The sequence below is a fragment of the Scyliorhinus canicula genome, chromosome 4, assembly GCF_902713615.1.
Source record: "Scyliorhinus canicula chromosome 4, sScyCan1.1, whole genome shotgun sequence".
Lineage (NCBI taxonomy): Eukaryota > Metazoa > Chordata > Chondrichthyes > Carcharhiniformes > Scyliorhinidae > Scyliorhinus > Scyliorhinus canicula.
The window spans coordinates 82,623,657-82,635,922 of NC_052149.1; the positions used below are offsets into that span (position 1 = coordinate 82,623,657).

General features: G+C 55.2%; 1 protein-coding gene across 6 annotated transcripts in view; it reads right to left on the reverse strand.

Annotated features, from left to right (window-relative positions):
• npl (N-acetylneuraminate pyruvate lyase (dihydrodipicolinate synthase)) overlaps window positions 1–12,266 on the reverse strand; it is an 81,165-nt gene that overhangs the window by 48,709 nt on the left and 20,190 nt on the right. For all 6 annotated transcript variants that reach the window (XM_038794614.1, XM_038794619.1, XM_038794617.1 and 3 more), the window contains exon 4: window positions 2,561–2,648. In XM_038794614.1, the coding sequence (XP_038650542.1) occupies window positions 2,561–2,648 (88 nt within the window). The remainder of the gene's footprint in view (window positions 1–2,560; window positions 2,649–12,266) is intronic.

The window sequence follows — 12,266 nt, forward strand, 5'->3', positions numbered from 1 at the left end:
ATTTGTAGTACACCCGGGTGATCAGGAGGAGGGAATCGGGAGACTCCCATTTAAGAGGGCAGTGAAGAGTTTCAGATACCTGGGGGTGCAGGTGGCCAGGAGTTGGGGGACTCTCCATAAGCTTAATTTTACCAGGCTGGTGGAGCAGATGGAAGAGGAATTTAAAAGGTGGGACATGGTGCCGCTATCGTTGGCGGGTAGAGTGCAGTCCGTCAAAATGACGGTTCTCCCGAGGTTCTTGTTCCTTTTCCAGTGTTTGCCCATCTTTATCCCTAGGGCCTTTTTTAGAAGGGTGACTAGCAGCATCATGAGCTTTGTTTGGGCGCATGGGACCCCGAGGGTGAAGAGGGTCTTCTTGGAGCGGGGTAGAGATGGTGGGGGGCTGGCGTTACCCAATCTCTCGGGGTATTATTGGGCGGCCAATGTGTCGATGGTGCGCAAGTGGGTAATGGAGGGGGAGGGGGCAGCATGGAAACGGATGGAGAGGGCGTCCTGTGGCGATACAAGCCTGGGGGCCCTGGTAACGGCGCCGTGGCCGTTCCCTCCTACGAGGTATACCACGAGTCCGGTGGTGGCGGCTACCCTCAAGATTTGGGGGCAGTGGAGGCGACATAGGGGAGAAGTGGGGGGCTCGATGGAGGCTCCGTTAAGGGGGAACCATAGGTTCGTCCCGGGGAACATTGATGGGGGATTTCAGGGTTGGCACAGAGCGGGCATCAGACAGCTGAGGGACCTGTTTATTGATGGGAGGTTTGCGAGCCTGGGGGAGTTGGAGGAGAAATTTGGGCTCCCCCCGGGGAACATGTTCAGGTATCTGCAGGTAAAGGCATTTGCTAGGCGGCAGGTGGAGGGATTCCCTTCGCTTCCCGCGAGGGGGGTGAGCGACAGGGTGCTTTCGGGGGTCTGGGTCGGAGAGGGGAAGATATCTGATATCTACAAGGTTATGCAGGAGGCGGAGGAGGCGTCAGTAGAGGAGCTGAAAACGAAGTGGGAGGGGGAACTGGGGGAACAGATCGAAGACGGGACATGGGCTGATGCCCTGGAGAGGGTTAATTCTTCCTCCTCGTGTGCGCGGCTTAGCCTCATCCAATTCAAGGTGCTGCACCGGGCCCACATGACTGGGACGAGGATGAGTAGGTTCTTTGGGGGTGAGGACAGGTGTGTCAGGTGCTCGGGGAGTCCAGCGAACCATGCCCATATGTTCTGGGCATGCCCGGCACTGGAGGAGTTCTGGAAGGGGGTGGCGAGGACGGTGTCGAGGGTGGTGGGATCCAGGGTCAAGCCAGGATGGGGACTCGCGATTTTTGGGGTTGGGGTGGAGCCGGGAGTGCAGGAGGCGAAAGAGGCCGGTGTGCTGGCCTTTGCGTCCCTAGTAGCCCGGCGAAGGATCTTGCTACAATGGAAGGATGCGAGGCCCCCAAGCGTGGAGACCTGGATCAATGACATGGCGGGTTTCATTAAGCTAGAGAAGGTCAAATTCGCCCTGAGAGGGTCGGTACAAGGGTTCTTTAGGCGGTGGCAGCATTTTCTCGACTTTCTGGCTCAACGATAGGGTATGGGGACAGCAGCAGCAGCAACCCGGGGAGGGAAAAGGGGAGGGAAAAGGGGGGGGGGCCGACAATGACTATGTTTGTTTATTTAATTTTAATATTTTTTAAGTTCTTTTGTTGTTCATTAGGGTTGGGGGGGGTGGGGGGGATGTGATACATGCGCCGATACGGTCTGGGGGTGTCACAGTTATTATGGGTTATTTTGTTGCATTTCATTGTTTGTCATTATGTTTTATATTTTCTGTAAAAAATTCCAATAAAAATTATATAAAAAAAAAAACAGTTAAAACAGGTTATCTACTTATTACTGATTGGTAGCTTGCTGTGCAAGGTTGAACATTGCCCACCTTGCAATAGTGGTTACACTTCAAAAATATCAAAATTGCAAGTAAAGTGCTTTGGAACGTACAGAGATCAAAAGCACTCTACAGTCCTTCCTTTCTTCTTGTATATATTCCTGGTAAAGTAAGTCCTATTATACTTTAAAATGCTTCAGGGGGGCAGCACGGTTGCACAGTGGTTAGCATTGTTGCCTATGGCGCTGAGGACCCGGGTTCGAATCCCGGCCCTGGGTCACTGTCTATGTGGAGTTTGCACATTCTCCCCGTGTCTGCGTGGGTTTCGCCCCCACAACCCAAAAGATGTGCAGGATAGGTGGATTGGCCACACTAAAATTGCCCCTTAATTGGAAAAAATAATTGGGTATAAAATGCTTCAGGGTCATGTCAGCAATCTAATGAATGAATTAGAAGTGCACACATCTCCTATAACGTCTCGTCTCTTACTGGGGCTTTTCACATCATTTGCTCAAGTTACTGTTATTTTCTTAAAATAAACATGCCTTTGAAATTATATCCTAATCCAAGTGGCCACCTTTGAGAGAGGAGCAGAAAAGGACAGGACATCAGAAGTTGGAAGAGATAAACTAAATAGGTTTTCTAAAAAAACAATGCCTTGAATATGGTTGCTTATTTGTTACCCGCAGACTGGATCGAAATGCGAGCACTCACTTGTCCTTTCCTTGGCTGATCCACTCTTCAGCAAGCAATTTTCTTTCTTCAACAGTAAGAGACAGGCCCTCTCCCGTTGTGCCATTCACTGAAAAACAACAGTTAAGACACATTATCTAGATATTGGAGATCAGTTTATGAGAATGGGACAAAATCTCAAACCAGGTGCAATTGTAAAAATCAGCATAACATTTGATAGGTAAAGGAAACCACATGCAATTATAAAAGAAAAGCATTACTGCATTTTGACAAGATAACCAACATGACAGGATTTTCTCCAACTGATAAGTTTTACATTAAGCTTTTTTAAATTTTAGTTCAACTTACTGTATCTTTCCAACCCCTTTCCCCACTTGTCACCATGCTTGGCACTTGTATAGTTTATTGCTCCTGTTACAATTGAGTTTTAAAATTATGGGCTGGATTCTGCCGCCCAACCCACGGCAAGAACGCCACGGACGAAAAGCGGACAATGGAGAAGTCCATTGACCTCGGTAGGATTCTACGGTTGCTGTGCGGACGCAGCCAGAGAATCCCACCCTATGTTTTGGAACCCTGTTTTTTATCAAAGGTATAATGGATGGAGTCATGTGAGTCCACATGCCAAAAGGCCTAGGTAGTAAGGACTGTGCAAAACGCACCCGCCGAACGCACAGGAGCCCCAGCCTGGCGCAGCCCACCACCAGCGAGGGACTCGCCCGTTACCAGTCGACCATCATTATGGTCAGGGTGCTCGTGTGAGGTTGCGCATGTAGGTGGAATTTATTGCCAGAGCCTGACCTTGCCTTCACGTCCCGCAGCCACCAACCAGATAAAGGTGCTCCGCCGCCACCGGCTGCTGGCAAGCTGAGCAAGAGCGAGACACACGGGAGCCGACACGGCACGGTCTGAGTCGGGTGCACGCCACAGGGGGCACCCCCTCCTTCTTCCAAGCGATGCATGTGAGACAACGACCACCAAACACCCAACGGTCCGGGAGGTGAGGTAGGGTGGGGGAAGATGAGAAGGAGCACACCACAAGGCGAAAGGAGGGGGCCTGGACAGCACATTCTCTCGAATGTGGCGAACGACGACTCGGTGGAATAACAAAACTCGACGACACACGAGTCTGTAAACCGCCACCCCCGAGGCGCCCAGCCCGCATGAGCTGATAGGGAGACGTTTAGGTCCCTTGTAACCGAAGGGAGAGTGACTAGGACAGCGACTACTGCGTCAGCACGGTGGGAAGGAAAGCCGGCCCTGCCTCACCGGTCCAAATCCTGCAGAGTCACACAGTAGTCGCTTGCCGGCGTTCCTGTCGGCAAGCCGCAAGGCAGCACCCAAACCCACAGAAGCTCCCTTGGTTTTGATGTAATGCTGCAAGACGGTGGCAAGGCAAGAGACGCGAGACACGCTCGCCATCGCCAACCAAAAGAGCATGAACAGTTCACACACACAAACAACCCTGCGGCACAAAGAATCGAGCGGATGCGGAGAGAGGCAATTTTCCTTTTTTTGGTGGTGGTGGTGATGGTGGTGGTGGGAGAGAGAGACAGAGAGAGAGAGAGAGAGAGAGAGAGACTGGGGAGGTAAATATACATTTGGGTGCCGGAGAAACAATTACAGTGGGAAATACTCGAATGGGTTTGGTGCTGGTGTTGTCACTTGCTTTTCCTGGACGGATCTTGAGGCCGTCTCGTGCTCACCTCCGCTTCTTTTTTAAAAAAATAATTTTTATTGAAATTTTTTACAGAAAATATAACAAACAATGAAAAGCAACAATAAAACACCATAATAACTGTAACACCCCCAAGACCGTATCAACCCATGCATCACAACCCCCACCCCCCTCCCCCCTTTTCCTCCCCTTCTCTCTCCCCCCTCTTTCTCTCCCCCTTCCTCTCCGCCCCCCTTTCTCTCCCCCCCACCTGGTTGCTGCTGCTGCTGACCCAGTACCCTATCGCTGAGCCAGAAAGTCGAGGAAAGGTTGCCACCGCCTAAAGAACCCTTGTACCGATCCTCTCAGGGCAAATTTGACCTTCTCTAGCTTAATGAAACCCGCCATGTCATTGATCCAGGTCTCCACGCTTGGGGGCCTCGCATCCTTCCATTGTAGCAAGATCCTTCGCCGGGCTACTAGGGACGCAAAGGCCAGCACACCGGCCTCTTTCGCCTCCTGCACTCCCGGCTCCACCCCAACCCCAAAAATTGCGAGTCCCCAGCCTGGCTTGACCCTGGATCATACCACCCTCGACACCGTCCTCGCCACCCCCTTCCAGAACTCCTCCAGTGCCGGGCATGCCCAGAACATATGGGCATGGTTCGCTGGACTCCCCGAACATCTGACACACCTGTCTTCGCCCCCAAAGAACCTACTCATCCTAGACCCAGACATGTGGGCTCGGTGCAGCATCTTGAATTGGTTGAGGCTAAGCCGCGCACATGAGGAGAAAGAGTTAACCCTCTCCAGGGCACAGCCCATGTCCCATCTTCGATCTGTTCCCCCAGTTCCCCTCCCACTTAGCCTTTAGCTCCTCTACTGACGCCTCCTCCACCTCCTGCATTACCTTGTAGATATCAGATATCTTCCCATCCCCGACCCAGACCCCCGAAAGCACCCTGTCACTCACCCCCCTCACGGGAAGCAAAGGGAAGACCTCCACCTGCCGCCTAGCAAACGCCTTTACCTGCAGGTACCTAAACATGTTCCCCGAGGGGAGCCCAAATTTCTCCTCCAACTCCCCCAGGCTCGCAAACCTCCCATCAATGAACAGGTCCCTCAGCTGTCTGATGCCCGCTCTGTGCCAACCCTGGAACCCCCCATCAATGTTCCCCGGGACGAACCGATGGTTCCCCCTCAGCGGAGCCTCCATCGAGCCCCCTATTTCCCCCCTATGTCGCCTCCACTGCCCCCAAATCTTGAGGGTAGCCGCGTGGTATATCTCGTGGTATACCTCGTAGGAGGGAGCGGCCACGGCACCGTTACCAGGGCCCCCAGGCTTGTGCCCCCACAGGACGCCCTCTCCAACCGTTTCCATGCTGCCCCCTCCCCCTCCATCACCCACTTGCGCACCATCAACACATTGGCTGCCCAACAATACCCCGAGAGATTGGGTAACGCCAGCCCCCCACCATCTCTACCCCGCTCCAAGAAGACCCTCTTCACCCTCGGGGTCCCATGCGCCCAAACAAAGCTCATGATGCTGCTAGTCACCCTCCTAAAAAAGGCCCTAGGGATAAAGATGGGCAAACACTGAAAAAGGAACAAGAAACTCGAGAGAACCGTCATTTTGATGGACTGCACTCTACCCCCCAGCGATAGCGGCACCATGTCCCACCCTTTGAATTCCTACTCCATCTGTTCCACAAGCCTGGTAAAATTAAGCTTATGGAGAGTCCCCCAACTCCTGGCCACCTGCACCCCCAGGTATCTGAAACTCTTCACTGCCCTCTTAAACGGGAGCCTCCCAATTCCCTCCTCCTGATCACCCGGGTGCACTACAAATACATCACTCTTGCCCAAATTTAACATATAGCCCGAGAAGCTCCCAAACTCAGCCAACAGCTCCATCACCCCCGGCATTCCCCCCTCTGGGTCCGCCACATACAACAGCAGGTCGTCTGCATACAGCGATACCCTATGTTCTTCCCCACCCCGCACCAGGCCCTTCCACCTCCCCGACTCCCTCAGCGCCAAAGCCAAAGGTTCTATCGCCAGTGCAAAAAGCAAGGGGGACAGGGGCACCCCTGCCTGGTCCCACGGTAGAGCCTGAAGTACTCTGATCTCCTTCCATTGGTAACTACACTCGCCATCGGGGCCTCGTAGAGCAACCTCACCCATTTGATGAACCCCTCCCTGAATCCGAACCGCTCCAGCACCTCCCACAGGTACCCCCACCCAACTCTATCAAACGCCTTCTCTGCATCCAGCGCCACCACTATCTCCGCCTCCCCCTCCACCGCTGGCATCATAATAACATTTAACAATCTCCGTACATTCGTGTTAAGCTGTCTTCCCTTGACAAATCCTGTCTGATCCTCGTGTATCACCCCTGGCACACACTCCTCTATCCTGGTGGCCAGGATCTTCGCCAGCAACTTAGCATCAACATTGAGGAGCGAGATTGGCCTGTATGATCCACACTGCAAGGGGTCCTTATCCCGCTTCAAGATCAGAGAGATCAGCGCCCGTGACATCGTCGGGGGCAAAGCCCCCCCCCCCCCCCCCCCCATGCCTCATTGAAGGCTCGCACCAACAGGGGGCCCACCAGAGCCGCATACTTTTTATACAATTCCACCGGGAACCCATCCGGCCCCGGCGCCTTACCTGACTACATTTGATCAATCCCCCTGACTAGCTCCTCCAACTCTATCAGCGCCCCCAGCCCCTCCACCAGCTCCTCTTGCACGTTTGGGAAACGTAGCCTGTTCATGAAGCTCTCCATCCCCCCCCCCCCACTGGTGGCTCCGACCGGTACAGTTCCTCGTAAAAGTCCCTAAAGACCCCGTTCACCTCTGCCCCCTTCCGCACCACATTCCCACCCTTATCCGTCACTCCACCAATTTCCCTAGCCGCATCTCGCCTGCGGAGCTGATGCACCAACATCCTGCTCGCCTTCTCCCCATACTCATATACCGCGCCTTGCGCCCCCCTCCACTGTGTCTCCGCCTTTCTGGTGGTCAACAAGTCAAACTTGGCCTGCAAACTACGCCGTTCCCCCAACAATCCCGCCTCCGCGTACCTCCTATCCACGTCCAGGAGCTCCCCCACCAGTTTCTCCCTCTCCCTCCTCTCCCTCCTTTCCCTATGGGCCCGGATGGAAATCAGCTCCCCCCGGATCACTGCTTTCAGAGCCTCCCAGACCATCCCCACCCGGACCTCCCCCGTGTTGTTGGTCTCAAGATACCCCTCGATACTTCCCTGGACCCTCCTACACACCTCCTCATCAGCTAGCATCCCCACATCCAGGCGCCACAGTGGGCGCTGGTCCCACGCCTCCCCCATCTCCAGATCGACCCAGTGCGGAGCATGGTCTGAAATTGCTATGGCCGAATACTCGGCATCCTGCACCTTCGGGATCAATCCCCTGCTCAGGACGAAAAAATCTATTCGGGAGTAAACCCTATGTACATGGGAGAAAAAGGAATACTCCCGCGCCCTCGGCCTCCCAAACCTCCAGGGATCCACCCCTCCCATCTGGTCCATAAACCCCCTCAGCACCTTGGCCGCCGCCGGCCTCCTACCCATCCTTGAACTGGACCGGTCCAGTGGGGGATCTAGCACCGTGTTAAAGTCTCCCCCCATGATCAGGCCCCCTGCCTCCAGGTCCGGAATGCGGCCCAAAATGCGCCTCATAAAGCCAGCATCATCCCAATTTGGGGCATACACATTAACCAGCACCACCTTCTCTCCCTGTAGCCTACCCTTCACCATAATATATCTGCCCTCCTTGTCCGCCACCACCTCAGACGCCTCGAACGCCACCCTCTTCCCCACCAGAATCACCACCCCCCAGTTCTTCATGTCTAATCCTGAGTGGAAAACCTGCCCTACCCACCCCTTCCTCAGACGAACCTGGTCCGCCACCTTCAAGTGGGTTTCCCGCGCTGCGGGGCAGGGGGGGTGGAGCTGGCGGTGGGGGCGTGGCCTCTACTGTTTTTTTCCCGCGCTGAAGCGGTGCCAAGGAGGTGTGGCAGGAGGGGGGGCCGGGTTTTGGCGGAAGTTGCCGGGGTCAGCAGAAGTCAGCTGACTCACGGAAGTACCATGGAGGGTTCGTCGCGGCTAGGAGGGGTCCTAGCCTGGGGGTGGGGGTGTGGGGGGGAATACCACGTCCGCCTTCAGCCCCTTCAAATGAGAAAATACCCTAGCCCTCTTAACCGGCCCATTCAGCCCCCTCACGTTCCAGGTGATCAGCCGGATCAGAGGGCACCTCGCTCCCCCTCCCCCGCCGACTAGCCATAGCTCATCAACTGCTCGCCCCAGGCCAGCACACCCTGCCCGACCCGTCCCCCATGACGATACCGCCTCCCCTCTACCTACCCCCCCCCCCCCCCCCGGCCCACACCAGCTCTCTCCTGGCCCTTCCAGCAGCAACCCGGTATTCCCCCCCACACCCAGGCTAGGACCCCTCCTAGCCGCGACGAACCCTCCATGGTACTTCCGTGAGTCAGCTGACTTCTGCTGACCCCGGCAACTTCCGCCAAAACCCGGCCCCCCCCTCCTGCCACACCTCCTTGGCACCGCTTCAGCGCGGGAAAAAAACAGTAGAGGCCACGCCCCCACCGCCAGCTCCACCCCCCCTGCCCCGCAGCGCGGGAAACCAGAGGAAAGCCCGCGCTTTCGCACTGCCACACCCCACCCTTCTGACGCAGCTCCCAGAATTCCAGCTCCACCCCATCCCCCAGCCCCGTACAGAAGAGAAAATAAAAACAAACCCCCAACATTCCCCACATAACCCAAAACCATACCCAACAGACCCACCCGGAAACAGAGCAAAAACCAGCATAGAAAACACATGTCAAAATTACAAAAACAGCAACAGCAACGACCGCAGTGCACCGGACCCCGCAGCCCCCTGACCCTAGTTCGTGTCCAGCTTCTCCGCCTGTACAAAGGCCCACACCTCCTCCGGGGACTCGAAGTAGTGGTGCCGGTCCTTATATGTCACCCACAGACGCGCAGGCTGCAGCATTCCAAATTTGACCTGCTTGGCATGCAGCACCGCCTTCATCCGGTTAAACCCGGCCCGCCGCTTAGCCACCTCCGCACTCCAGTCTTGGTAGATTCGGACTACCGAATTCTCCCACTTGCTGCTCCTCTCTTTCTTGGACCAGCGTAGCATAAACTCCCGGTCACTGAATCGATGGAACCGCACCAGCACCGCCCGCGGGGGTTCATTCATCTTGGGCCTCCTGGCCAGCACTCTGTGAGCTCCCTCAAGCTCCAGGGGCAAATGGAAGGACCCCGCTCCCATCAACGAGCTCAGCATCGTGGTCACATAAGACGGAAGATCCGACCCCTCCAGCCCCTCCGCCAGGCCCAGGATCCTCAAATTCTTTCGCCTCGTGCGAAAGTCCAGCTCCTCCAAGCGGTCTTGCCACTTTTTGTGAAGTGCCTCGTGCAACTTCACCTTCCCCACGAGGACCACGGCCTCCTCCTCCTGCTCAGCGGCCTGCCGCTGCAACTCCTGAACGGCCACCCCCTGGGCTGTCTGGGTCTCAAGCAGCTTGTTGGTAGTCGCATTCAGGGAGTCCAGCAACTCAGCCTTCAGCTCCGCAAAGCAGCGCAGAAGAGCGGCTTGCTGCTCCTGCGCCCACTTCCACCAGTCCTCGGGTGCTCCGCCGGCCGCCATTTTGTCCTCCTTCCCCCTCTTTTCCTGGGGAGCTGCTGCAGCCTTTTCCTTTGCCCCACTCCGGGTACACACCATAAATTTCGGGGAATGTTCCTCCAAACACCTTCCCCCACTGGGAATCGTCGAAACAGCGCCGTTTGGGGCCCTAAAATAGGCCCGAAAGTCCTTTAATAGCGGGAGCTGCCAAACGTGCGGCTTAGCTCCGCATCACCGCAACCGGAAGTCGCTCACCTCCGCTTCTGCCGTTCCTCCAGTCTTTCGTCTTTATTCTCCTCGTTCCCTACTCCGGGAGATGCCATGTTCGTTATTGTAACCCGTGCCTTCCTTCCGGCTCTCATTTACCTGCCTCCCCCCACCTCCCTGGTTCTCCTCTCCTGTTCGCTGTCTCTTCCACCTTTCGCCTTTCCTTCCTCTTAGGTTTAGCTGTCTCCCCTCCCCTCCCGGTCTATCTCTCCCTCTCATGCTTTGGCGACTTTCCCCTGATTCTTGGCTACCTGGCTATTCTTCTGCTTGTTCGTTGGTCACAAACAGGTCCCGGAACAATTGCGTGAATGGCTCCCACTTTCTGTGGAAACTATCGTCTGAGCCTCGGATGGCGAATTTGATTTTCGCCATTTGGAGAGATTCCGAGAGGTCGGACAGCCAGTCTGCAGCTTTGGGTGCTGCTGTTGACTACCAGCCGAACAGGATTCTACGGCGGGCGATCAGGGAGGCAAAGGCAAGGGCGTCCGTCCGCCCTCCTGCCCAGGAATAGATCTGGCTGGTCTGAAACCCCGAAGACCGCCACTTTCGGGCATGGCTGCACCCTCATCCCCACCGCTTTGGACATTGCCTCGAAGAAGGCTGTCCAGTACCCTGCAAGTCTGGGGCAAGACCAGAACATGAGGGCGTGGTTGGCCGGGCCTCCTTGGCACCATTCACATCTATCCTCCACCTCCGGGAAGAACCTACTCATACGGGTTCTTGTTAAGTGGGCTCTATGCACCACTTTTAGTTGCGTCAGGCTGAGCCTTGCTCACATGGAGGTGGAGTTGACCCTATGCAGTGCTTCGCTCCAGAGTCCCCACCCTATCTCAATCCCCAGGTCCTTCTCCCATTTCTTTCTTGCTGCGTCCAGTACGGTGTCGGCCCTTTCTATCAGTCGGTCATACATGCCACTACAGTTTCCTTTATCTAGTATGCTTGCATCTATTAGTTCTTCCAGTAGTGTGTCGTGGCGGTTGTGGGTACATCCTTGTCTCCTTTCGTAGGAAGTTTTTGAGCTGTAGATACCGTAGTTCGTTCCCCCTGGCTAGCTGGAATTTCTCTGTCAGTTCGTCCAGTTTTGCGATCCTGCCGTCCGTAGATAGGTCCCTGAATGTCAGTGTCCCACCGTTCTGCCCCCACCTTTTGAAGGTGGCGTCAGTCAGTGCTGGTGTGAACCTATGGTTGTTGCAGGTGGGAGCTTTGTCCGACATTTTGGTCAAGCCAAATTGCTGCCGTAGTTGGTTCCAGGATTGGAGGGTGGCTATCACCACCGGGCTGCGATGTAGATCGGAATGGATCTAAACAGGAAGAGGTACCTGGGCAGTACGTTCATTTTGATCATCTGGACTCTCCCCGCGAGGGAGAGTGGGAGTGTATTCCATCTTTATAGGTCCTTTTTTAATTCCTCTGTCAGACTGGTGAGGTTCCATTTGTGGATCCCTTTCCAGTCATGGGCTATTTGGATTCCCAGGTAGCGGAATTTGTGTCGGATTAAACGGCAGTCCCGTTAGTGCTGCCCCCCTACTTGTGGGTGTACTGGGAAGATCTCGTTTTTGCTCATGTTGAGTTTGTAGCCCGGGAAGGCGGCAAACACTTTCAGGAGCGTGATGATTCCATCCACCCTGCTCTGTGGGTCTGAAATGTAGAGGAGCAGGTCATCTGCATAGAGTGAGACTCTGTGCCCTCTGCCTCCCCTTCGGAACCCCCTCCAATTTATTGCTGCCCTGAGCGCGATTGCTAGTGGTTCGATCGCTAGAGCGAACAGAAGCGGGGACAGTGGGCATCCTTGTCTGGTGTCCCTGTGCAGCTGGAAGTATCGGGAGTTGGTATTGTTGGTCTGTAAGCTCGCCATGGGAGCATTGTATAGGAGCTTTACCCAGGAGGCGAACCCTGTTCCAAGCCTGAACTGCTCTAGTACCTCTATGAGGTATTTCCATTTGGCTCCTTCGAAGGCCTTTTCTGCGTTTAGGGAGACGATCACCTCTGATGTTCTCTCCCCGGAGAGGGTCATTATCACGTTCAGCAGGCGCCTGATGTTCGAGGTAAGCTGTCTACCTTTGACGAAGCCCGTCTGGTCCTCTGCGACCACCTCTGGTACGCAGTTTTCTAGCCTTTTGGCTAGGATTTTG